The sequence below is a fragment of the Agelaius tricolor genome, unplaced genomic scaffold, assembly GCF_023055355.1.
Source record: "Agelaius tricolor isolate 1412-34295 unplaced genomic scaffold, bAgeTri1.0.p SCAF_5, whole genome shotgun sequence".
NCBI classification, from domain to species: Eukaryota; Metazoa; Chordata; class Aves; order Passeriformes; family Icteridae; genus Agelaius; species Agelaius tricolor.
Genome location: NW_027269265.1, coordinates 10,380,857 through 10,406,380, shown reverse-complemented (window position 1 = coordinate 10,406,380; position 25,524 = coordinate 10,380,857). Strand labels below are relative to the sequence as shown.

At 49.4% G+C, this 25,524-nt stretch overlaps 1 protein-coding gene across 3 annotated transcripts; it reads right to left on the bottom strand.

Moving 5' to 3' along the window:
- Positions 1-15,791: 15,791 nt before the first annotated feature.
- Positions 15,792-25,524, bottom strand: CKB (creatine kinase B). 3 transcript variants are annotated; one of them, XM_071426359.1, is made up of 8 exons: positions 25,364-25,524; positions 24,285-24,497; positions 23,013-23,167; positions 21,983-22,115; positions 20,918-21,089; positions 19,229-19,352; positions 18,343-18,532; positions 15,792-17,760 (listed from the first exon to the last, which is right to left on the bottom strand). In XM_071426359.1, exons 2-8 carry the CDS (start codon positions 24,475-24,477, stop codon positions 17,582-17,584), a joined length of 1,146 nt encoding a protein of 381 aa, XP_071282460.1. In that variant the 5' UTR covers positions 24,478-24,497; positions 25,364-25,524; the 3' UTR covers positions 15,792-17,581. The 3 variants fall into 3 exon arrangements, with proteins under 3 accessions (XP_071282460.1, XP_071282461.1, XP_071282462.1); XM_071426360.1 differs by lacking the exon at positions 24,285-24,497 and adding an exon at positions 23,649-23,836 and having other exon boundaries at positions 25,364-25,521; XM_071426361.1 differs by lacking the exon at positions 24,285-24,497 and having other exon boundaries at positions 25,364-25,430.

Genomic DNA, 25,524 nt, shown 5'->3' with positions numbered 1-25,524 from the left:
GAAAATATTTGTACAGTTCATGTTTCCTTGTAGTTGCTGATCACATTGAATGTATTAGGTGAATAAAATCAGATAACAAAATAGCTCACCACGAAAATAATTCTGTTAAAACATATGGGGATGCAAAATCAGAAAGTAAAATTCTACTGGCATTTCTATCACATGGTTTTCAATCATTTTCCTGTCTTGAGGTAAAATCCTCTTTGCTTGGAGGTGCCTCTTACCAAGACCTCAGCCTGAGCACCACAAACAGCAAAGTTTCTGAGCATGGAATAATTTCCTGCCCTGGCTCACACAGGAGCAGTCAAAAGGCATGAAATGAAGTGTTTTCACACGTGTTTCCAGATGGATGGGAAAACCACACTGATAGGAGCTTGGAGGCATTGTCACAATGGTCCTGTGTCTGTGGTGCCCAGAGGAGCAGGGGCTGGTGGTGGAGTGTGGCTGCTGAAATGTCAGGGATGGATGGATGGATGGATGGATGGATGGATGGATGGATGGATGGATGGATGGATGGATGGATGGATGGATGGATGGTCCCCTCTGCACGGCAAGGCGAGCTGCAGAGGCACGTGCAGTGTCTGCAGCGGCCACAGGATGTCTCCCAAACGCAGAGACAGCTCTGGTTGGGGTTCTCATGGAATTTTTTTAGAAAAGAACTCCACGGATCACTCCCTCCCTGCGATTTTACATCGGTTATCGGTGTTACCATCTGCTCGGACAACTTTCACTTAATTACGGAGGGAAACTGACCACAAGGTATTGATGGAAACTGTATTTTTCACCTTGAAACACACCCTAATGATACTTCTATTTTCCCATTCAGTTATATTGCTTTCTGAGCTGAAGTGTAGTTCCAATGGGCTTTCCCATGGAAAAGCTAAAGGGCTACAAAGCCCTTTTTCATTTCTTTGTTAAGCCTTGTTCAATCTCCTTTCCTAGAAAATGACCATGTCAGGCAGCATGCTCTTCTGCTGAGAAGGACAAAAGTCATACAGAATATTTAAATTCATTTGCAGCTCATTTCACGAGTAAGAACCTTCGGTTTCCTCTTCGGAAATTTAATTAGTGAAGTTATTTTGCTGTTCATCCTTTAGTAATCAGTCTAATCAAGGCTGTAAATTGCAGCCAGCCTTTTCTAAAATAATCTGGGATCGCTTGCCATTTATATTCCACAGTATTAGTAACTCTCTAAAGCTTTATGCCTGGCATTTTCCATGCCTGCAGTCTATTTTATTCTTCAAACAAATCATGTCACATGTGCTTCAAGTAGGCAAGAAGTGAAACTTCCTTATTTGCTCAGGAGCTTTTTTCAAATTGCCTATTTTGCTCCAGCTTTCACTTGTACTGTAATCCAAGTTTTGCTGTTGTGGGATTAATAGTGACTGGTACTAATATTTATCACTGGGGTGTTTGGACTTGGCAAGTGGGAATGGAGAAGCTGTTTATTTCAGGCTCCTTGGTGCTTGTTCTGTGAAGGAGTCTGTGTCTCATCCCCTCCTTCCTGCAGTCCCAGAACCATGGGCTGCTGCTGAGCCCTTTTCTGAGCCTCCCAAGGCAATTCCTGGAGTGTTGGTTGTGGTGAGAGGCGTGCACAGGGTTCACCCCGCTGTGTGTGACTGCAGTGGGAGCAGTAAAAGCAGAGTTCTGCTGTTGGGAAGATCCTGTTCCTCATCACTGATCTGGAAGCAGCACCAGAGTCACTTTGTTAGGTCAAATATATTTTAGTGGTTTTATCTAACTGACCCCTTGATGAACCTCTTTATCCTTGGCTTTCAAAACTTGTTGCTTACTCCGTATCTCCAGAGACAAGCCTTGGCTGAACCCTTCTAAGCTAAGTCTTGCTTCAAGGGACAGTCCCTTTTTAAGGTCTCCTATGGTGTCAGAGCTCCATGAGTCTCTACAGACCAGATCTGTGAGTGCTTTTCTGGCTGGAGAAAGAGTCCAAGTGCTCTGGGGTCCCTGAAGCATCTCCATGCTGGTCCATAGTGCAGAGCATGGCAAGAGCAACGGAATCTCCTCAGTGCTCAGTGGCTGAAGTAAATCCAGACCTGCAGGATGGCTTAGCTCAATTAAAGCCAAGGCTGTAATGAATCTAGCATTTAGAGCAGTCCCTGGGATAGGGGAAAAGAGAGACATCAGTTCTGGATAGCTTCAGTTCCTGGGTGTTTTCCAGGCCTCTCATTAGGGAATCAACCACCTCACCAGAACGCTCTTTATTGGGTGTATTCTCTAATGCATGGGGCAGAGATGGGCAAGGAGCACAGAATAGCCCAGAAGGGCTGGGAGGCTCCGGGTGCTCATGGACAGGGCAGGGCTGTCCTGCTCTTGGGGCTGCCATGGAGCAGCCTGCTCTCACTGCAAGGCTGCCACACGCAGGAGCAAAAGCTCATCCTGGCCATGTTGCTGTGGGAAATCCATTTTTCTTCCTGGTTGCCCTTTAGCTCCACTCAGACATGGAAATGAATACTGCAAGGTGAAAAGGGAGACATGGTGGGAGCTTACCCGTGACAGAAGAGGAGCTCAGTGAGCACCACTTCAAAGGGCCCCTTGCCTGTGTGGATTTGAGTCTGGAGCTCAGTGTACTGTTTTCCATATTGTCTCACAGTCTGTTGGAACAAACAGCTCCTGCAGTGAAGCTGCAGCCCACAGGAGCTGCATGGAGGGGCTCATTCCTCTCAGGGCACAAGCAGGGAGGTTTCTCTCTGACCCTTCTGCCTTGCTCACTTGCAGGTGCCACAGCTCCAGGGGGCACAGACTGAGCCCAAGCTCTCACACACAGTGTGTGGCCACATGAGGCTTGTTTCTCTGGGAAACCAGCCCAAAACTGTGACAGTTCACAGCAGGGACCAGAGCTGCTAGCCAAAAGGTATCTCGTCTTTAAAGGTCACTTTTTAGGTCAGAGCTGCACTCGGGGTGAATCCTGATGGAACAGGGGAGAATTCTGCTGGGTGCAAAGGGGAGCTGAGCTCTGATTTGTGCACCAAATAACTTGGGTAGTTTAAAATATTAAAGATGCTTCTCCAATTTTCTGTCTGCCGCTGACATTATGAGCTGGGTCTGTTGGGTGGGCGTTGCATGATGCAAAATAGTCAGGAAAAAAAAATGGTCTTATGTCTGGCTAATTCTGCTGCAGAAGTGGGGAATTGTGGAACCACCTTTGCAAAGCAGTAGAAGTAAAGGCAGTGACAAAAGCATTCATCAAGGCTAAAAATAAAGCAGAGGGATGAGAGCCAAGGTTTATAGGGACAGACACATGCTGTTTATTTAACCAGCATCCAGCACTTCTCATTAACTTACTATTGCCTCTACCTTACCCTTCTGTCCTCCAACAACGTGTAAGAATAAAGAATGTTTAATCCTTTTTTTGTCACTCAGATGATGCCTTTTCCCAGTTTCTGTCTTGGGAGCAGTAGCATTCCACATTTCATTGCAAAGCTGAGTTTCATTGATCTAGCAGCAGAGTTCAGGGAAGGCAGGGGATGAAAACAAGTCCTAAATTGGGACTGAACCAAAGATAGACATGCTGCTAAAGGAAAAACCAAAAGCCTGGAAGTAAAGCTCTGGATCAGCACTGTGCTGCATTGAAATTTGTGGCTATGCTGATTGCACCTGTTACACTGGCTATGCTGGAGGATTTTCTGGATCCCTCACAGCCAGGCTGTAGGTGTGGAAGTGCAATGAAGAAGAGGAGGCACCCCCAGTCCTGATGGTGACTAACCAAGGCTGGCACAACATTCAAGCTGAGAACTGAGCCTTAGTCTCCTCTCAAAGGGGACTGAACACCCCCCTGGCTGCAGAGCACCCTCCAGCCTGGCTTCTGCTGCAAGGGGCATAAAACCAGGTTGCCCATGGAAAAGGTTGCCATCTCCAGTTGTGGATGCCCTGTCTCTGGAACAGTTCAAGGCCAGCTTGTATGAGGCTTTGAGCAGCCTGGTCTAATGGGAGGTTTCCCTGCCCATGGCAGGGGAGGTGGAACTAAATGGTCCTTAAGGTCCCTTCCTACCCAAATCAGTCTGTGACTCTATAAGCAGCTTATTTAGCTCATAGACCAAATTTATGCAGCTTGGGAGCACCCAAGAGCTGCTTGTGCTCATTTAGGAATCAGTGTATGTGCAAAGAGTCTGCACCAGCAAACCTGGGCTCCCAGACCAGTTCTTCAGCTCATAGCTGCTGGTGCTTGTGGTGCTGTACAACTTGCTGTTGAGCCTGAAGGGCACAGAGCCTCCCTTCCTCATGTTTCTGGGGCAGACAGCAAAGGAAATGAGGTGTTAAACCCAGTAGGAGCTAGAACACAGCCCTGCTCAGCCTTGATGCCACCGGAGACAAAAAGGGCTGCCAGCAATCCCACTCACCAGCTGCCATGTGGAAAATCCTAGAGTGTGCTGAGATTTAGGGAAAGGTACTAAAATCTGTCTCTGTGGGTGATGGGGGTCCCTAAATAGGCCATGTCCTGAGGCAGGAGACTGAGCAGAAATGGAGGCAAATCTAGAGGAGGACAGGTTGGGGTGATCTAATCTTGGCTCCTATTTTCAAGCAGGTGGAATAGATCTATGCATTTGAAAAGGGAGTAGCAGCAGCTCCTTCCCTTGGCACACTTCTCCCAGGCATTGCTGGAGGATTGGGTCAGTTCTTGGGACAGTCACTTGTTCCTTCTCCCAGTGCTTATGACAGGGACCCAGTACCAGTGTATGGTCACAGTGGTCACCCCTGCCTGCAGCAAGGGTCCAGCCTGGCAGTCCTGGGAGCACCACAAGAAAAAGAGCCCCACTGGCACATCCCTCTCCAGGCGTGGATTTCCTCAGCAGAGCACCCTGGTCTGCTGCTGTGTTACCCTGTATCCCAGAGCTCTGGCTGGCAGGGGTGGTAGCTGCTCCAGATAGGGGCGAGCTGGAGGGTGAAGGACAAAACTCTGCCTGATGATAGCAAAAAGTTTCTTCCTGTCTCAGCTGGTTTCATTTCTCTGTTCTGGTCTGAATACACACTGGGCTGGGGCCAGGACACTTCTGAGCCCTGGTTTCTTGTCTAGTTGCTAAACCAACTTCTTCTTTGGCTGGCTGGATGCTTTTCTGCTGCCCTTCCACGTGGCCAAGACTGGTGCCTGTGTGAAAGAGGAAGGGAAGGTCCTGCTCTCTCACTCAGAGGGAGTGGTGCAGCTCGTACAAGTGTCTGTCACAAGGCAGGAAGAGTAGGAGTCAGACTTTCCCAAGGCTCAAGTTAGATCTCTGTCTGGCCGCCACGCTGACGTGTAGGACAACAAAAGCACTCTGTTGGTAAATGGAAGTGGAGTAGTTTGAGAAGGTCCCGAATTTTCTTCTTGGCAAAGTGAGGTGATACGTTTTCACAGTGCTGTGAGAACCTTCCTGAAATTTTCTGTCCTGGAGAAGGGATTCACAGTATGCAAGGAGGACCTTGAGGTTTGTTTTATAGTCACAAGGCTCAGCAAACAACTAGGAGGAAGCACAATACCCAGCCCTGTGGTTACTTGTCCTGTGCTCAAGCTGCTGCTGTCCTTCCTGGAGGTCATAAATAGTCAGTCAGCTCCGAGGGTCAGCCAGTGAAGTCTCTGGGGAGCCAGAAAGTCTCTTGGATCTTCACTGTACAGAGCTAATGTGTGTTTGAAGCTGCTGAAAAGGACTGTGCATCTCATTGACAGCCCTGGCTATGGCTGAGGCGTGGCTGCCTGTGTCAGCTGGACCTGGGGAATCCTGTGCATGTCCCAGGGAGGGAGCTGGGGGATCCATGCTGAAGTCTCCCTGGATGGGTAACTGTGACTGCCTCACTTCCACTGCTGAAGGAAGCAGCAGGCTGTTTTGGGAACCTCTCAGCCTGCAGTGATCCGTAAAAATCTCGAGCCCAGGCACCTGCTCACACTGTCTTATGCTTGAATTCAAGAGAAGCTTTCTCCTTTGGCAAAGAAGTGAAACCACCTCTGATTTGGTGCTAGCCAGGAGTATCACCCCTTCCCCTCCTGCCCCATTCTGAGCTGTTCCTGAGCTGGCTGCCAGAACTCCATCCCTCCTGCCATGGTCCTGCTCTCTTGGGCAGCTCCTCCCTACCTGTGACATGCTGCAGACATTGCCCCCCGGAGAATACAAAGGAAGGAGCACTTGTCACCCGGAAGGACAGGTCTTTCAGACATCTTTTGAAGCCTCACAGCCCTGGGAGTGGGCAGGGCTGAAGTAATTTGTTCCTGGAGCCAGAAGTCTGGAGGAAAAACAGTTATGGAAATAATAACAACAGTGACAATCAGAATAGATGGGATTGAGCTCAACACAAAGACAATGTGTTGGCTGAAGCAGGCATCTGTTTCTGTGGAAAAAGTCATCTGCCCCTGTGATGAGCCTGCACCCCTCCCTGCCTTTGGGGAGCTGGGAGGAGGAGGAGACAGGAGGGATGGAGGTGGCTCAGTGCACACAGACCTGGCTGTGCCTGGACTAAAGGCAAAGTTTGATGCCTTGGTGTGTGAGCAGGAAAAAGCAAGGGAGCTCTTTGCCCCTTTCACTGCTCCGGGACAGCATCAGCTATGGCTTTTGTGAACCTCTGAGGCAAGCTACACCTCAGTGAGGTGAGGACATCAGAAGAAATTCTAATGCTTTGCAGGACACATCGTGTCAGGTTTGGCCCCTCTCAGCTTGGTGGACTCTGAGGTGACAGGTGACAAGTACCGCTTGTGGTTTAAAACGGGTCACAAATTGCAGTAACCCTTGGTGGCCTCAGGTGTGTGACCTGCAGGTGAATGCCTGGAAACAGAGCTTCAAAGGGAAGTGGAATCCTATCTGCTGTGGGGTCAGCCTGGGCTGAAAGCAGTGAAATTGGAGGTCACAAACCCTGGTCAGTGAAGGACTGTGCCCTTCCTGCTGGCACTGTTTGTGCAGGCAGCTTTCACCTGCCAGCCCAGCCCAAATCCAGCCAGGTGCTGGGGTTCCTGGTGCACCTGCGTGCTGTGACCCCTCAGTGTCTGGTGGGTGCTCACCTGACCTGTCACCCCCATGGTGGAGCTTGTTCTGCCAGACCTCAGGGGGCCATGTCCCCCTCTCCTGACACGTGGTCTTGTCACCTGCAGAGTGACACCCAGGCTCACAGAGCACCCCTCAGAGCTGCAGGACTCACAATCCCACACCAGTGTGGGTCTGTCCCGGGGCAGGGCAGGGGGTGCAGCCCCACACAGGCAGTGGGGTGGGGGCTCAGCACTCTCGGCTGTAGCAGCACCACCGGGCCTGCTTGGCATCCCAAAACAGACCTGACGTCCTAATGACACTTGCCAAAGGTTTCTCCTGGGCTGCAGCTTCCAGCCTGCGTGAGCATCACCGGGCTGGAGAGTAAACAATATCCTTTAATAGGAGCGGGCAGCGCAGTTCGCAGCGCAGGGAGCGGCGGAGCCTCCTCAGGCAGCGCCGGGGCTGCGGCGGGGCTGCCATGCCCTCATTTGGAAGTCTCTTGCTCGACCCAGCTGCTCGAAGTGCGGCTGTTTCCTACGCAGAGGCCAAGGGAGGCTTTTTATTTAGAGGATGCTTGGCCTGCTCAGTGTAGAGGGGAAGTCGAAAGGCACCAGCTCTGCTCCTGGGCCCTGCCGGTTGTGACTTGGACCTGGAGCAGGCCCAGGAGCCATCCCCACCCTGCCAGAGCCTCCCGGTTTTGCTGGTGCTGCCATTTATGGGGCTCCCCCGCCGAACAGATTAGATAATGCTCTCCCTCCTGTGCCCCGGCCCTGCCTGCTCCTCCCGGGAAGGGGCTGCTCTGCCTACACAGGAGCTGCCTTTAAAAATAACCTGAGGAAACAGCCAGGCGGGAGGGCACCGCTCCCGTTTCCATGAGAACACGGGGAACGCAGCCTGCCACGGCAGCTCAGCCCTGGCCTTGGCTTTCTGACCCCGCTCGGTTTCTGCCCAGCTTTTCCCTGCTTTTCCCCCCTTTCCTTCTTGGGGATCCTTTGGGTGGGCCCTTGCTGTGGCCCTGCTCTCTGCAGCCTCTCCCGCTGCCTCCAAGGCCTCTGAGCCCTCCTGGGGCAGCAAAGCCCCATCCTGCCACCACCAGCACCCCAAGGCAGGGGTCCCACAAAGGGTCCCACCCCCAAAACGGGCACAGCTGGGAGGATCAAGCCCCCTGCCTGAAACAATGAGGCTGGGGGCTGAGACAAAGGTTCAGCCACATCTTTAGCAGGGCAATATTGCTGCCAGCTCCTGGGCTGGCACAGGGATCTGTCCTGAGCTTGGGCCAGGATAGGGCCCCTGTGATGCTCTCCTCATGCTGGTGGGAGGTGACCTGTGGGACAGACCAAGGTGTCCAGCTGCGAGTGGGCCACAAAGCTTTTCACCTTTGATAGCGTGCTTTTTACAGTCTTTTCCATTCCCAAGAGAAACTTTGCAGGAATTTTCTATTTCTGCAGGAAAGGCAGCAGGGAGATGAAAGGTTGATCTCTCTCGAGACCTTTGTACTTTATTTTTACTTTTGTTGTTGTTTTTATTTTAATCTTGAGGAAGGAACAGACTAAAAGAGGCATAAATAAAATCCAGCTAGTTGGGACAAAGATACTTGGTTGAAATCCTTGCCCAGTGCTGTGGGTGAGTTTGTACGTGAGAGAGACACTCAGCTAAAGGAGGATTCTGCATCTCAAACCAGGATTTTTTTATCTTTCTCTATGTTCCATCTGGAGAAGAAGGAGAATGACCAGGTTAACCTTCACCTCTGAGGAGGGTGAGCAGTGCTGTAGAGGATCATGTCCACAGCAGAGGATCATGTCCACAGCAGAGGATCATGTCCACAGCAGAGGATCATGTCCAAGAGCCACCTTTCTCACCCTGTCCCCAGCCTCAGCAAAGTAGCTTCCTCCCTGCTATGAGATGGGGTTAAGATAACTCTCCAAGGGCTGGTTAAAAGCCTGAATGATGCTTTGCTAAATGCAACATTACAGAAGCACAAAGTACTGTTAGCACTAAGCCTGGCATAAGCTGAAGGAGCAATCTTGTTTTCTTTTCCAAGACAGACTTTGGGATTTCCTTCACCTGGGTCAGCACCTGGTGGTGTGTCAGGAGGCTTTTTTGGAAAGGAGAGAAAATGCTGTCAAGCTTTCACCTGCATCTAAATCATGTTTTAGCCTCGTGCTTCATGCAGAGTATAGTGCCATTGCTTATAACAAATACAAACATCTCGAATTTCCTTGTGTTACTTTCCAAAGATCCCAGTCTCAGGGTGGCTTATCCATAGTCTCTCACCACAGGTTGCCCTCTCTGAGAGGTTCATTTCCAAGTCCCAAAATGTCTCCCACAACAGTTCCTTTGGAAACTGCAGTCCCTTGGCCATGGCCACCATGCCCTGGGTGCCAGTGTGAGCCTGGACTGGCCACTTCTGCCAGCACTCCAGGGCTTTCTCAGTGGGGTGGCAGGACAAGACAGAACATGTTGAGAAACAGCAAGGAGAGAATTGTTATGCCAAGTTCAAAGATTAGTGGTTGGCTTATTAGGTTTTCCCCTGAGCTCAGTATTGAGTAATTCTAAATGACCCACACAGAAGTCTGAAGGGAGGATTAGTAAAGTTTAATGGTGGAGGTTTGAGTTTGGAAGTGTCATGGGACTAAAAGTGCTGGCAAACAACAAAATGTTTCCCCCCTTGCTGGTAGATGTTTCTTAATATCTTAAAAATTGTTTTACCTCACTTGCTGGTTTTCTGAGTCTTTTTAATAAGCATTCCCATGCCCATTCAGTCTCAAATAGCTCTTGGGTTTCTAAATGTATTTCATTGTTTCTCTGTATCTTTTTGATGCATTTATTCCAAATCCCTTTTAGGTAATCTAATCCCTGGTTTTGGTGGTCCCTGCTCAGGGCTGGCTTTAACTGGAAGTGAATAAACTGAGCTGAAAGGCAAGTCAGGTGAGCACTTAAATAACTCCTATAGAAGATGGTGGCTCTCCAGGGAAGTTGTTCTTGGTGGAAGCTTCACCCTTGAACTAAGTAGTATGAAAACAATCTCCATAGGCCATGTCAGTGGCAGTGGAAGTTATTTTAAAAGAGAAGAAAGTTGTACAGATACCTCAGGAAAGTCCAGGCTGATGGAGACCATACACCAACCAGAAAAACATGTCATTGCTGGTTTTGGCACTGATTTATACAAAAGTATTTGGAAAAGATACTCTTGTCATCTGCCACTTCAGCTGACCCACTGCTTGATGTAATTTCTCATAAAAACTGTTACAGGGACAATCCTTTAGTCCTAGTGAGGAAAATCAAAATACAGCTTCAGTCTGCTTTTAAAGCTGCATCTTATACCATATGCAAGGGTTTTCCCAGACACATGTTCTGGGGTGTCACACCCAAGCAGCAGAGCCACCTGAGCCCAAGGCATTTCCAGGGAGCAGGAGGGAGCTGCAGGGAGGGGTGCTCTGCCCCTGGAAACATCCTGGTACCCCCAGGAGAGGAGAGGGACACTGTCTCTTTCTGACAGTGGGTAGCAGCTGAGGGCTGCATCCCAAAACATGCAGTCCTGCTGCTGGTGTGAGGACACAAGTGACCACTAGCATGAAATGCTGCCAAACACCTGTGACTGCCAGCAGGGAGAGAGGCTGGATGCTTCATGGGTGCAGCTGGACTGATGATTCCCAGTGGGACTGGGGCTTGATTCTGTCCAAAATTTAGACACCTGCCAGGAGGTGATGCACATGAGCCAGGGCAGAGCCCCGTGCCGCCACAGGGACCCTTCACCACTGACACACTCAGGATCCAGCCTGTGCCAGGAGTGCTGCCCTGCTGCAAGGGACAGGTGTGGCAGAGATGGATTGTCTCCATGCTGAGGTTGTCCTCAGCCCTCTTTCAGCTCAGCAGTGACCCAGGCTGCTGCCTGAAATCTGAAGCTCCCCACACTAAGCTGCAAGGTCTCTTCTGTCCTGCTGACAAGTCTCTGCAAAGCACAGGGTTCACTGCAAAAAAGAAAAAAAAAAAAAAACCCACACAGAAAAAAAAGGCCAAACCACCACATAACAGAAAACACACAACCTGGGGCGCTGTGCTGGCCAGTCCCTGCTTGCTGGCTCAGCCTGGTGCCCAGGTGAGCCCTGCCCCACTTCACAGCAGCCCAGGGAATGAGCTGGAGCAAGCACAGCAGGAGATGGCAGTGGGCAGCTCAGCTGCTGCACCAGGTGGGTGCTGCTCAGGTGCAAGGTGTGATTCCCAGCAGCTGCTGCATTAGGTGCCTCTCACACAGCCCTGCCCAGCCCCTGCTGATGATCATCCACCTGGCTCTCTTCCACTTAATGCAGTCAGGAGCTGGCTGCACTGAGCAGCAGTCTGTACAGTCACCAGGCTGGGGACCCTGTCCAGGACTTTTGGGGTTGTGGGGACGTGCATCCATCCATCCCCAGCACATGCCTCCTGCTGCTGGGATAGGGCTTCAAAAAGAGTTGGGAGGTGGGAAGCATGGACACTGAGGGATGCTGTGAGCAGTACTGTGGGCTGGGATCAGCCTCTGGAGAGCCACAGGGAGATTTGGGAGGTGCCCAAGCACCTGGTGGGCACAGAAGCTGAGCACTGGGGTAGCTGGGCACTCTGCAGCCCCTGCACATGTGGCCATGCACACCTGACCTTGCATTCCCTCCTCAGCTCTCCTTGGCCTCCAGGACAGCTGTAAGAAACCTTCAAGCCTCTCCTGAAGCCCTCAGCAGTAGGAAACAGCTGAGCTGTTTGATTTCTCATGGCCCTTCCCACCCTTTAGGCAAGTGCAAAGTTTGGGGGGCCCACTAGCCATCCCTTGGCAGGATCAGAGAGCACCCTGTGCCACCCACCAGATGGAGGAGGGGAAGGGGCACTGACAGGGACAGAGGGGGGACATGCCAGAGTCAGAGGGAAGGAGGTAGGTACCCATCCTCAAGATGCTCAGTGCCATTTTCCCTTAAAATAATGGCTTATTTAAAAAAAAGAAAGAAAGAAAGAAACAAACAAACAAAAAAAAGCCAGCCATGACTCTCCCATGGAGAGGAGATGAAACTCTGGGGCCATCCATTGCAATCCCCTTGTCATGCATATTCCCATTCCCACAAGTATTTCTGGAGCCATCTCTCCCAGACAAGTTCCAGCTTGGAGGCTGTTACAGCAACAATCCAAGACAAAGCTATCTCATTGTCCTCTGCTGAACACAGCCCACTCCTTCATGGACCACAGGGGTTCCATGGCCCTCCTGTGTCCATTCCCCCTGGAGACCTCTCCTCTCCTGCCCACTTGGACATGTGCAGTCCCTGGCTCCAGCACAGGCTCTGGGTCAGCAGTGCCAGCAGGGGATGGCAGTGCCAGCTCCCAGTAATGGCAGCCTGGGAGCGCTGGCAGCCCCAGCAGGGATTAGTGATGATTCAGGGGATTTCACCACAGCCTGCAGGGAGAAGGGCCAGTTTCTGTGGGCAAACCGCAGGCCCTCAGTGAAACACCAGGTTCCCTGCCTGAAATGGCTTCACCAGCCATGCCCCAAAGCCACCTGGTTTGCACCTCACTGCCTCCAGCCTGTCCCTGGCCAGCTGGGACAGCACAGCAGGAGGAGTCACCTCTGTGCCAAAGACAGCGGCCAACCTCCATCAGCTCCCATGGGCAGAGCTGGCACTAGAGAGAACCCTCCAGCTTAGCTGCAGTTTGGATGTGCAGCACATTTGAACTGCAGACAGACACAATTCACACCCCAGAAAACCTGCCCTTGGTGAATGTGCTCACTGCTCTGCTGGTCCAGGCATGGGGTTTCAGGTGAGTTAATTCAGTAATTTTCCAGTCTCACTCTTTCACATGTAATCCAGGAAAGCTTTGCTGTGCTTGAGTGCTACCATCAAACACCATCACAATAAGGCACTGCTGCTGACACTTCCAAGGTCTTCCAGGTTATTCTCAGTTTCACTCCCTGGTCATCAATAATGGATGTGGAAAAAGCAACCAGACTGCAGCTGTCAGCCAAACCTCACACCCACCTGCACAAAACACGGGGAAAAGCTGAGGTCATTGCAAAGATCTGGAGCTTGCATGCATATGGTAAATTAAACTTCACTTTTGATTTTATTCTGAAATTGCATTGAAGAAAGCTCAGGGTTGCCCATTCTTGTGTATTTTTAGCTGAACTTTTCACATTCATTAAAAACTTCAACGTTAACATTTTCCTACCCATTTTCCTGGGTGTTGAACATGAGGCATTCTGCCCTTTTAAAAGTTTAATTCATATATATATATATGTGTACGTGCATATATATATAAATGGTTTCTCAGAGTCTTACTCACTGGCTGAATGAGAAAAACAAAAATGTTTGGTAGGTCTGGATGCATCTGAGTTTATTTTTACCCTGTCTGATACTGCAGAATTTCCCTGCTAATTTTCAACCCCAGGCTGAGCTCACGCTGCCAATTTGATCACTAGACTCACACTGTGGGTGTAGCAGGTACTAGTTCTCACCTGGCACACTCAGCCTGGCTCTGTGCAGCATTTGGACGAAAAAACCTGCCCAGATTGTGTTCCAAAAGGTGGGGGAAGCCCATTGGTTCAGGACTGACACCTTGGGCAGCCCTCACCCCTGGCCAGTGGCTCGTGGCTGGTGAGGTGCTTGGGTCCAGGGCAAGTGGTCCACATGGCCCTTGAACAGCAGCTGTCTGGGGCTTGTGTGATTTCTGTGTAAGAAAATAAATCTAAAATGTCATAGCCAGGGGAAGAGGGTCAAGCAATGCAAGAGGCCCAGTTATGATTAGCTTCTCATCTTGTGCTGTGGGGTGTTCTCCATCACTGGGCTGGGCTCCCCTCCACTGCAGACAAATAAAACCCAACAAAACCCCATGATGGTGGGGAAGTGCCCTGCCCCACTGGGAGAGAGCTGGAGAAAATGTCACCAGGCTATTTCCAGCTTTGTAACTATGTTTTTTTAGGAGGAGGGAAGGCAGACTAGCCAGAGGAATGTGGAGCAGCCAAAGGAGCCTGCTGGCCTGCTGCTTCCCCAGGGGAAAAGCAAAGCAAACAGGAGATGAAAAGCTTGAGATGCCATCTCCATCCTCAGAAGAGTGCCTTGCCTACCACACTACCACATTTTTTGTGTGTGGGTGGGTGGGTGGAGAAAAGAACAAAGATCACTCAAAGTCTTTGCTCAAGTTATTCCATGTTGCGTAAAAATATGGTAATGCTCATCTGAGGACAGGCTGGAGCCTAAACCCTCCCAGGTGAGTGCTGGAGACATTAGGCAATAGCACCTTCCTTTTCCTTCTTGGCCTAGCAATGGATGCTGAGCAAAATGGAAAGCTGGAAGAAAGCATTGCCCTGCCCTAGGCTGTGGTTGGAGCTGAGCAAGAATCCTCTGCGGAGAGCCGGACTGGAGCAGGAGCCTCCTGTGCCCCAGGCAGAGCACTCACCAGGAATCCAGCAGGTAAAACCACCTTGCTCCATCCCTTATTTTTGTGAGAGAGGAGGGACACGGTTTGGCCACCTTGTCCTGGGAAGCAGGAGCCACTCTGGAGCAGCTGGAGCTGCTCAGGAAGCAGCCACCCTGTCCCTGGCCTGGCCGGAGGCACAGGGGAGCGTGCGGGGAGCCTGAGCCCTGCTCTGAGGGCTGGGAGCCTCCCCCACCAGGGCTGCGGTGCTGAGTCCTCCAGAGGGTGAGACACCATGAATCATTTTCCAGTAGATAGCACGGAAGTGGGATAAGGAGCATTTAAGCTGCCAGTGAGTGTAACATGAGAGGCAAATGGTTTCCCAAAGAGATTCATTTCTTGAGCAAGGGCTCTGGGGTGCCAGCAGGCAGAGCGCTGCCTGTGCCACACGTGTCCAGAGGCAAGGCTTGGCACCACACCAGCCAGGGCTGGCCAGCTGCTCCCTGAGGGAAGCAGGAACAGGAGGAAAATGTAATGACAAACAGAAATTTCTCTTTAGAACATCATAAAAGTGGTGCATGTCTCGCAGCACCCAAGGGACAATGTGCTGGCCTGGGGGAGCAGGGGCAGTGAAACAGGACAATACAAGGGGCTGCCTTGCAGCAGCAGGATGGCAGCAACCATCCCTGCTCACCAGTCTATAGGGGAGAAAAGCTCAGCTGAAGCATCACAGGAAAGCCCAAAGATGGCACAAAGGGCTCCTGACCCCTCTCCTCCCCCAGCACTGCTGGGACCAACAGAGCAGTCCCCGTTCCGGCCTGGTGAGGACACTGCCATCACCGTGGGGGTGATGAGAGCAGGAGCCACATGGCTCCTTTACAAAAGCTACGGGACACAGGTGGTTAATGCAGGTTCCCTGGATAAAGCACAGCACTGACTGATAAGCTTCCTCTCCTCTCCTGCCCCATGGCAGCCTGCCAGCACCTGGCACCATTTGAGTGCCCAGAGCACAAACAAGTGGCTGCTCCATACAATCCACGATGGGCACCCAGGGCACAAGGGTGAGTAATGCCAAAGACCAAACCAAAGCTTTTAAGGTGAAGGGGCAGGAGCTTTAATCTCTCTCTTGATCAGAGGTTTTTAGAAAGTCCCACCTGGGGTTGGTCACAGTATCCACCTTTTGCCAGGACACATTCTTTCTCTGAAATACTTGCAATTGCTTTGCTTTGTACAAGCTGAAACAAAAGCATGGTCGCATGGCAGCAACACGAGGGAACACAGCAAAGGTAGTGCGTGGGAAAGAAAACCAATTAAAAAGAAGTATTTTCTAGCTGGATGCAGGCATTAAAGACTGGCTTGCTGCTTTGAGCACGATTGTTTAGCCAGCTACAGGTGCTGTCTCAGATTGCAGGGACTCAGGGGCTGAAAGCAGACAAATGTAACAGCTCTGATGGGTTAAGAACATAGGAGAAACAAGATGCATAGAGAGAGAAATGTTTTTATTAGTCCAGCTGATATAGCTAGAAAAAAATAGACAAGTTTTCAGGCAACTCCTTTCATTAGGTAATTGCTGTGAGCGCAGTAACGACGCTGTGTTGAGGAGAGGCACCACTAAATGAACACTCTCTGATTACAAGAAGCAAAACCAGCTATTTGCCAAGCGTCTGTGAACAGTGACATGAAGCACAGCATGGGGGATCTAAAGAATATACAGAACCAATCGGTTGTATCTTGCACCATTTTCTCTTCCCTGCTCTCACAAGCTTCACACAGAAAACTCCTGTGCTGATTAACTTAATACAGGAACACCCAGTACAGAACAAAACTCTTACATATGATCTCCTCTCCCCCACCCAATTAACTTTGAAACACATACAAAGCTGTATTAAAAGAAAAAAAAAAATCTTATCTGAAATGTTCACTCAGCCTTTTCTCACCAAAATTAAATTAGCTTACCCCAGCTGGAATCATCTCTTCAGCTAAGTGACAGCCTGCAATCACAGCCTTAGAAATATCACAGCCTTTACAAAAGAAAGCTTCAGTTATCTACACAAACCTATATAAAGCTGCACGCCAAGGAGCTCTGCAACAACCTCTCATCACGCTCCCTCCATCAAATCTGTGTTTTAGCAGTGGGTAGAGCTGCTGAGCAGGTGCATCTGCATGAGCTGCAAAGGCTGCTCTTCCCAAGGGTCTGATGCTCCCAGTTAGCAATACTTGTGGGAAATACTGCTCCTGTATGTTAATAATGTGATGCTTCCACACAGCAAGCACACATGTACAGCCATTCTGGAGAACAGACCTACTTGATGCAATCTTGAGCTCATATCCAGAGAACTACCTGAGCTTGCAAGCCAGGCCCAGTTTGGAAAAAACTATTTATTCATGTTTTAATTGACTGTACTGCTCAGTTTTAGGTTCATGGGGCAACTGGTGCAGGGGCCAGCAAGAGTCAGCTGACTAAAGCTCATTAGCTGGTACTTTCCTCTAAGTGGCAGCTTCCAGCTCCCATCTCTGCCCTGGCTGAGCTAAAATCACTTGAGAAGCATGGGCTGAATTAATCTAGATTTCACCTCACCCCTTACACTCACAAAAGAGCAACTGGTTGTTTACACTAGCTAGGTTGAAGACAAGCTCCTCCCCACAAAGCAGCTCAGGGTCACTAATACCATGGGCTGGAGTCTGACCTCAGAGCCTTGCCCTGCACCCCCCGAGGGCCCAGCTGAGAGAGCAGCAGCCCTCTGATCCCAGCCCTGTCTCCCCTCCCTCACAGGAACCAGCCTAGCTTGCAGTACCCAGGATAATGAGAGTTTACAGTTGGCATGAGCAGATGCACAAGTCAAAGCCTTGGAGGTAGGGCATGTTTGCAGTGACTCATGTTTAACATTAGTTCTCAAATTTACAGCAACTACAATCAAGTTAAGAGGTTCAACTTCTGAAACTGCTTTAACAACATTTCAACTCAGCTGGTCTGCAGCAGCACACCTAGGAAGATGTGCTTGCACACAAAACCAGACCACCTAGCATAACTATGAAAACCAAGTCACTTAAATCTCAAAGACATTCAGTTAACATATCTAAGACATCTCAGGCCAAACAATAGTTTATTTCATTTTCAGCAACATCTCAACCATCAAAAAAATAAACTCTAACACAGATGGATGGAAGACTTCTCTACAGTGTAACTAAGTGGGCTCTGACCCCAAGGGTTTGAATTGGAGTGACATTTTATTATTCATCCAATAAGTTAGGAAGCATGAGAATAAAGTGCTTTATTTCTGAGCTGGCATGAGGTCATCAATGGACTGGCCTTTTTCAAGGCGTTTCTCCATTTCAATGAGAAGCTTCACTCCATCCACCACCATCTGCACCAGCTCCACCTCAGAGAAGCCGAGACGATCAGCATTGGAGACATCAAACACTCCTCCAACAGCAGCTGTGTCCACACCACCTGCAGCAAGAGATGCAGTTACAACATTGACCTCAGCCACAGCACGTGAGTCTGCCTTTCCTCCCTCACTAGCTTGAGGCAGGGACACAGCAGGACCATTCTCTACAAGCTGCCACTGGTACCTCGTCCTACATGCAGGAGATAAAGCCCTGTGTGACTGCCAACATGAACCACAGAATATGCAATTAGGCCAGTTCTTTATTCTTCTGACCCATGAGCAATCTAACCTGAGGTCACAAGTACCCACTGGAGCCATCTCCTAGCCATAGGTTAAACCAGGATTCCCACCCTTGCGTAGGAACAGGAACAGCTGTCCCCAGGTCCACCTTACCTGGTGCTCAAAATGACACACAGGACATTAACTAGACAAAGTACAAACTAAGTAGAGCAGTGGCATCCTAAACTCCTCCACTATACAATGTGAAAACTTTTTTCTCTACATGTGCTTTACAAGGGTTTCTTTTGGGTGGTGTGACAGGCACTGACAGTATGAACCAAGAGATGGCTCTGGCCATAACCAGGCATTTGCTGGTGTCCTAGGGCAGACTGACTCAGCCCATCAGTGTTATTATCAACTCTCACCTGTGCCTCGTTTCTGCAGCCGAAGTCTCTTGAGGACTTCTCCAAATTTCTCATGTTTCCCAAGGTGTGGGAGCTTGATGTGCACACCAGCACGGAGCCCTGTTCCAAGGTTGGATGGGCAAGTCAGGATGTAGCCCAAGTGTGGATTCCACATGAACTCGTAGTTTTTGGCCTTGAAGAGACTTTCTATCTATAAATAGAAAGAATGAATGCTTAGAGATTGTTCTCTACTTTAAGACTGTAGAACATCCATTACTGCTCACTTGCAGCTTCAGTCACTCAGCAACAGCCACAACACTCAGAACAGCTATTTCAGCCACATAAGCCTCCTCCCTATGGAAAAAATGGCCACCAACAAGGGGCTTTTAAGGCCTTCATCTTGCTCCTAGCAGTGAAACTGGCTAAGTTTAAAAGCTACACTCCTTATGTCACTATCTGTTGGGAAGCTGGATTTAATGCATGTCAAGCTGACACATCTCTTAGGATCAGGAAAGGGGCTGGTAAAGCTCAAGCTTCTATCAAGACTAGAAATAGAGAACTTGAACCCAGCTTTGCCCATGCACATTCAAGCAATCTCTCCTCCTCCCCAAGGTGTTTCAAAGCTTTAGAGAACTATGTAGAATTTCTTTAAAATACAGTTGAGACATTTGGATAAGGGTGCCACCACATCAAGCAAGCATTCTAGATTACACAGCTACAAGGCTTTTTGCCAAAACACCTGTTTTGGAGCCCTCACAGCTCTGGATCTCATCAGGTTGTTCTCAGAGATCCAGACTGTGAAACACAACCATGGAAGACTCCAGAGGGGGCTTGAAAACTGCATTCTCAGCTCTAACCAGAGAGCCATGTGCCATTTGAACCCACAGCCCAGACAATGGTGATTTACCTTTGTTAGTCCAGTACAGAAGCGGCTGAATACTTCCTTCATGTTGCCACCTTTCTGCATGGAAATAACTCTGAGGTGATCCTCCTCATTGATCCAAACAAGGAAAGTCTTGTTATCATTGTGCCTAGGAGACAAAGCAATCAGTTTGCTGTCTTGCCCACCTCACATTTTGAAGATGGCCCCAAATTGCTCATCACTGCAGTTTTTAGTTCAAGATACTCACTTAGCTGCTTCAACAAGATTGATCTTCCTTCTTTTGCCCACACAGGACCTGAGCTAAGCTGGTAGTTGTTACCCTGCTCTTTTCAAGAGGTAATTTGAATTGGCCTTTACAGAGTGAGTAATAACATGGCATTACCTAGTCTTACAGTATCAAAACCCAAAACCCCCTCATCACCCTAGCTCACTTGTGACTCCAGTTTACAAGTTAAGGTATTTCTGCTCAGCAATTTCCAGAAAGGTAATCAATAGACTTTGAGGGAGTCCTGCACAATAATGTTCATAATGACACCATGCATAACAAGCCTCTTTAGCAGTATTTTGTCAGATTATGTCAAACTGCACTTTGTATCTTACTTTCACTATGAATTTTAGATCAGGGCTCTTCAGAGATGCTATATAAAAATCCTCTGAACAATGGGCTCCTCCTGCCCCAGCTTGCAGCTGACAGCAAGTACTATCATCCGTGTTTATCTTGCTAGTAATTTCTGAACTTGATTAGGATAAAAAATTAGCTGGTACCCAAGGAAAGTTATTTATGCAGACAACACTAAGACATTACACACTTCAAGTCTGTAGATTAGTCATGCTCAGATGACAGCGCTATCTGGTGCTGGCAATCTGCAGGTAGATGATGCAATCTTAAAGGTGACCTACAGAAACAAAGTGTGCTTCCTCCAGATTGTACTGAAACAGCTGCAGTAATAAGATTGGAGCATTCCTGTTGATAAAAACCTAGCCCTTAGCTTACAAGGGAGCAAGTTAATTATGCTGCAGAAGCTCCTGAGATGCAGTTTTATGTAGGTGACCTACATTTAAAACAAGCAGAATCCTTCTATTCCACACCTCTGCATCAGTCAATTCCTGTCACTGAGTCTCTGGGGACAGGGGGAGATCTCATCACTAGCACAGATAAAGCCACACCAGTCCAGCACCAGTGAGTTTCTGCAAGCAGAAGTGAAGAGACTACAGGGGACTAACTATGCATCCAGGATCAACCCTGGGCTAAGACAATGCTATGGTTTGTACCACAAGTTACTCTTGACTCTTGTGGGAAGAGCCGACTGTAGTGGCACATCTGCTCCTTTACAAGTGATCCACTTCCACAAGCTGATTCAGTTTTTGCATTGTAGCTCACTAACCCATGCAGGCTCTGGTTCTGGGCTAGCCAAGCTGGCTTGTTCTTACCAGCATAAGAGCACTTGTCCAAATTTTGCTGGTTAACTGCAAGTTTTTGCATTGTAGCTCACTAACCCATGCAGGCTCTGGTTCTGGGCTAGCCAAGCTGGCTTGTTCTTACCAGCATAAGAGCACTTGTCCAAATTTTGCTGGTTAACTGCAAGTTCTCTGTAGAGGTTTCTCATCAAATACAGTAATATAAGGTGAGAAGTTACTACTTTGCCCAACAGCACAAGTCACCACTGAAACAGCATTCAACTTCTATGACTGCTTCCTCACAGACATACTCACCAGATACCCCTGGCATCAGGCCAGTCTCGTGCCATCCCAGATGCCAACAGAAGAGGAGAAACTGGCTTGTCAAACAAGAAGTGGTCATCAATCAGCTGCTGCTGCTCTGCATCAGTCATGTTCCTCAGAGCATAGTACTTCCCCTTGAGATCACCATCCAGACTACCCAGAGCTGAAAGAGAGAGACTTTTAGAATGGGACTAAAGGTTCTACACTTTCCCAGCACTCGGCCATACTTTGTGTGTGGTCTCCAATGTTTGATTTGCTGGGTCTGGTTCCTCCCTTGCTTTCATCTGCAATGGCAATGCCCTTGTGGCAGAACCTGAGGCAGTGTCAGATGATTTGTCTGCACCTTCCAGGCTTATACAAGTAGCCTTTGTTCCCTTACATGCAGTTTTGGATCATTACTGCTGCTGAACTCTAAAAAAGGGGACTGCTTTTTCTTCCAAGGAGAGCCAAGGTTATGAATATAACAAGCAGTATTATTCTAGTCAAGGACTGTTACCCTGCCCTTGAGAAATTTTGAAACAACTACACTCTCAGCCTCCAGAACTGCACCTTGAGCACTGGGAGGCAATAGGAAAAAAAACACAACAGCTGAAGAGCTTCAATGAAAACCAGTGCTTATTCTAGTCAGCTGCAGATTTGGAACAAGACTACATCTCTAAGCAAGCTGAACATTAATGAAAGTCAATTAAATGTAGCCACAAAACACTGCACCCCATGACGCAAGCCCTACAGTTGCTACATACCTGTTACATTTCAGGTTTGAGCCCTGATGAACCAACCTCTTTCCCCACACACACAGACAAAAGCTTTTGAGATCAGCAGAGGTCAACTTTAATGCAGTCCAACTTCCCTCTGCCATGTGTTCTTGCTCTCAGCTACAAGCTGCAATGCTGAGGCAGCTCAAAAGCAATGAGCCTTTTCCAGGAAAAGCTCCATGTTCATACTAAGCCTCCAGGGAGCTGCCTTTTGCCAAGTACCTCCATTTTCAAACTGCAAAGAGCACCTCTTGCACAAAGGACAGGACAGTGTCCCTGATGCACCCAGCTCTCACCTTACCTTCAACAGAGAGCTTCTCGATGGCACGCCTCTCTCCTCGACTGCAGTGCGGGGGGAGGCAGAAGCCACGGATGCTCCTGCCAGTTCTGACACGGGAACTCAGCACGTAATTGGGATCCAGGTCATCACCTCCCTGCAAGGTGAGCAAGTACAACCCTGTTACCAAGATACCTAAACACACGTAGCCCCTGCGCATTTAAGAACCCACTTTACACCTGAGGCAGTGACTCCCTGGCCTGTAAGCCAGTGCCTCACTTCAGGGCAATTCTCTTCAGCATTTCATCAAGTACCTGTGTAACTTAACTCTTGCTCTGAGGTCAAGGCTACAGATACTAAGTAGTCCTAGAAGACAGGGATTTGACCAGAACATCAGTTCCATGTCCGTTTCAGACTGTGGTCTGGGCTTCTGTTACCCACTACAGATTTGCAATCTAGAGATATCAACATGAGGCAAAACCTTCTTTAGGTAAGTGTTTATTCTTGCAAATGAGAACTATTCATTTCTGTTCTCCCAAATCTCTTTATTTTCAATATGATTTATGGCTAGCAAATCAATATGGAGTTAGGAACTCCCAGAATTTAGTTTACAATAACCTTTAAAATCTGTAAAATTGTTAAGAATCCTTACTCCTAGCTGTAAAAATATTTATTCAATAGCATGACGCCATCAGCTGGTAATTAAGATCCAAGATCAGATAGAGAAAGTGTTTAAATTTTATGATAGTCCTTGATTTCCAGGACAGTGTTTAAGTTGACTTTTAGAGCCCACAGCTCACGGAAACACACACTGAAGTGTTTGGCACAACCCACACTGCAGCAGCACCTGAAAAAAGCTCCTGCTGCACACAAGCTGCCCAGCCACTGACATCCCACAGCAGCAAGCTCTTCAGGCTGCTTGCACCAGACTCACAGCCCAGGTGTCCATGCTCAGTGGAAGCAAGGGGACAGAGCCTGAGCAACCAGCTTAGGCAGCTGCCAACAACTTCACAGTCCTCAGACCAATAATCTGTAATTGATCAAAACTTTATACCTGCAGGTTATCAGCATTCAGGTCAGTCTTGTGCTGATCACTTGGTTTGTAGCCACCATGCCTGTCTTCAATAACTGGATCAAAGAGCTCCTTGAACACTTCATAGGATTCTTCATCACCAGCCACACATCCTACTGTCATTATGAAGGGATGGCCTGGAGTGGTAATAAAGTCAGAAGAGCTAAGTTTGGGTGACATTTGGCTGTACTCCAGTGCAGCACTAACCAGGCAAGTTCTTTAGTGGCAAGTCTAGTCACTTAGAAGTTCATTCTTACATAGAAACATTTGGAGAGACCCTACATTTTACACTTCATCCAGTTTGTCAAATGCAGTGCTATGGAAACCCATAGCTATTGTCATTAAACCAGGCTCATTTGTCAAGCTTGGTTTAGGACAAATTTGCACAGCACATCTAATTTGACTAGCTAATTTAGATCACTGAATAGAACTTTATGTCTAAACAATCATGCTTTGCTGCAAGCAAGCAAGCTTTGCTTTTTGCTCCTTCTGCTACAGAGCTACATTTCTGTAGTCTGCTCATAAATGCCACCTCCACAAGATTAGTTTTAAGTCACCATATTCAAAAGCACCAGTTACTTCAGCTGGTTCACACAGAATATTCTCAATGCATTTTACCAGGATTATCAACCCCAGTCTGAATGACATCATCCAGGGTGAAGCCACTGGGCGTGACTCTGTCTCTCAGTTTCTCGTATAATTCCAGGGTTAGAACTTTGGCCATGTGGTTGTTGTGGGTGCTCAGGTCCGGATACTCCTCATCAGGAGGCAGTCTCTGATTATTTAGTTGGGCCATTTTGATATTGCTAGAGTAAAAATAAATACTGTAATGTTAACATGTAAATACATCTGCTCCCCCTTTTTCATAGAAGTGCTAGAAAACATCATGTAACCAGTCTGGAATAGGAAGAGACCAAGATTGCCAGGTAATCTTTTTTTTTCCCCCCCCTCCTCAGATGAGTTATAATTAGAATGCATTTAGTTTGACTTTTTTTTTCCCTCTCCAGATTGAAAGTATTTAGCAGAGCAGTTACATAATTGAAGTGTCTGGGAATTGGTGTGTCAGATCACAGCATGAAACATAGCTGGATGGAAACATGGCCTCCCAACAGAGCCATGACTTTAGAGCAGTCTCTCAATGCTTTAGATTTGTCCCTCAGTAGCTTGAGAACTTTGGGTTCTCAAGTATTGTCAAGAAGCACTTCCAGTCAGGAGGGAGAACAGATCATTATGCAGACCTAACGATCCCATTACCTGGGTTGTCAACCCCAGTCTGGATACAATCATCCAGGGTAAATCCACTGGGAGTCTGTTTATCCCTCAATTTCTGGTACAGGTCCGGGGTCAGCACCTTAGCCATGTGATTGTTGTGAGCTTTCAGGTCAGGGTACTCATCCTCAGGCTTGTACTTCATCTTCAGAAGGTTGTGGCTGTTTGAGAAGGGCATGGCTGACCCTACCGCAGTCACTAGGGGAGAAAGACGGGAAGCCTTTCACTGGGGGTTTGGCAGCCTCCGGACCGCCCGGGGGAACGCCAGGCACCCAAAAGGTCACCTTGGCTCACGTTCCACCCGCGCCCTTCACACCTTTGCGGCTACACCACCTTCCACAGGCGCCGAGGAGGAGCAAAGAAAGTAAGTTCTTCACCTCCAGCAGCCTTGCCCCGTCCCCGCCATCCCGGCCGCAGGGGCACAGGTTCTCCCGGCTCCGGGGCGCCGCCTGGGTGAGGGGACGCGCCCAAGGTCGCGCGGAGCAGCCGTTGCACAGCGGGCGGACCCCGCGCGGCTCCAGGGCTCGGGGAGCGGCCGGGCCGCCGCCAGCCGGGGGGTGCTCGGCCCCGCCGGGACCCCGGGCCGGCCGGCAGGTGAGCGGGGCGGCACCGCCGCACCCTCGGTGCGCGGCCGCGCCTCCTCTCGCCGCTAAAGGGCGAGGGGAGCCGGAGGAGCGACGGCGCCCTCCGCGTCCGCGGACACCCGGCTGCTCCCCGACCGGGGAGGGGAGGGCAGCGCAGCATCCAAAAAGCCCTTACACAACAGACGGCTGCCTCAGGGGACCTGGACGGGGCGAGCGTATGTAACTACCCTGCTAAATACCGGGTTAATCTGGTTTTAGAGCCCAACCAGCCCGGCGAGCACCTGCGCCGCTCCCCGCGCCCCCTGCACCGGCTGCGCCCCTGCCCCGCGCCGCCCCTCGCGCTCCTCCTCAGCCGGACCGGCTCCGCCCCACACAGCGGGGGAGGAAAAAAAAAAAAAAGGGAAAAAGAAAAAAAAAACGGAAAAAAAAAAAATCCTTTGTTTAAAGGCTGCAGAACGGCTCGGCTGCCCCGGGACTTACCGCGGGCTTCGCAGCTACAGCAAGAACCTCCGCGACGCTCCGCGTACTACACCGCTCGAGTCCGAGTGAAGCTCCAGCGGCCCCGCCGCGCGTCTTTTATATAGAGTGCAAGCCCGCACCCCCATTGGCCGTTATTTATAGCCCATTCATTGCATTGGGCC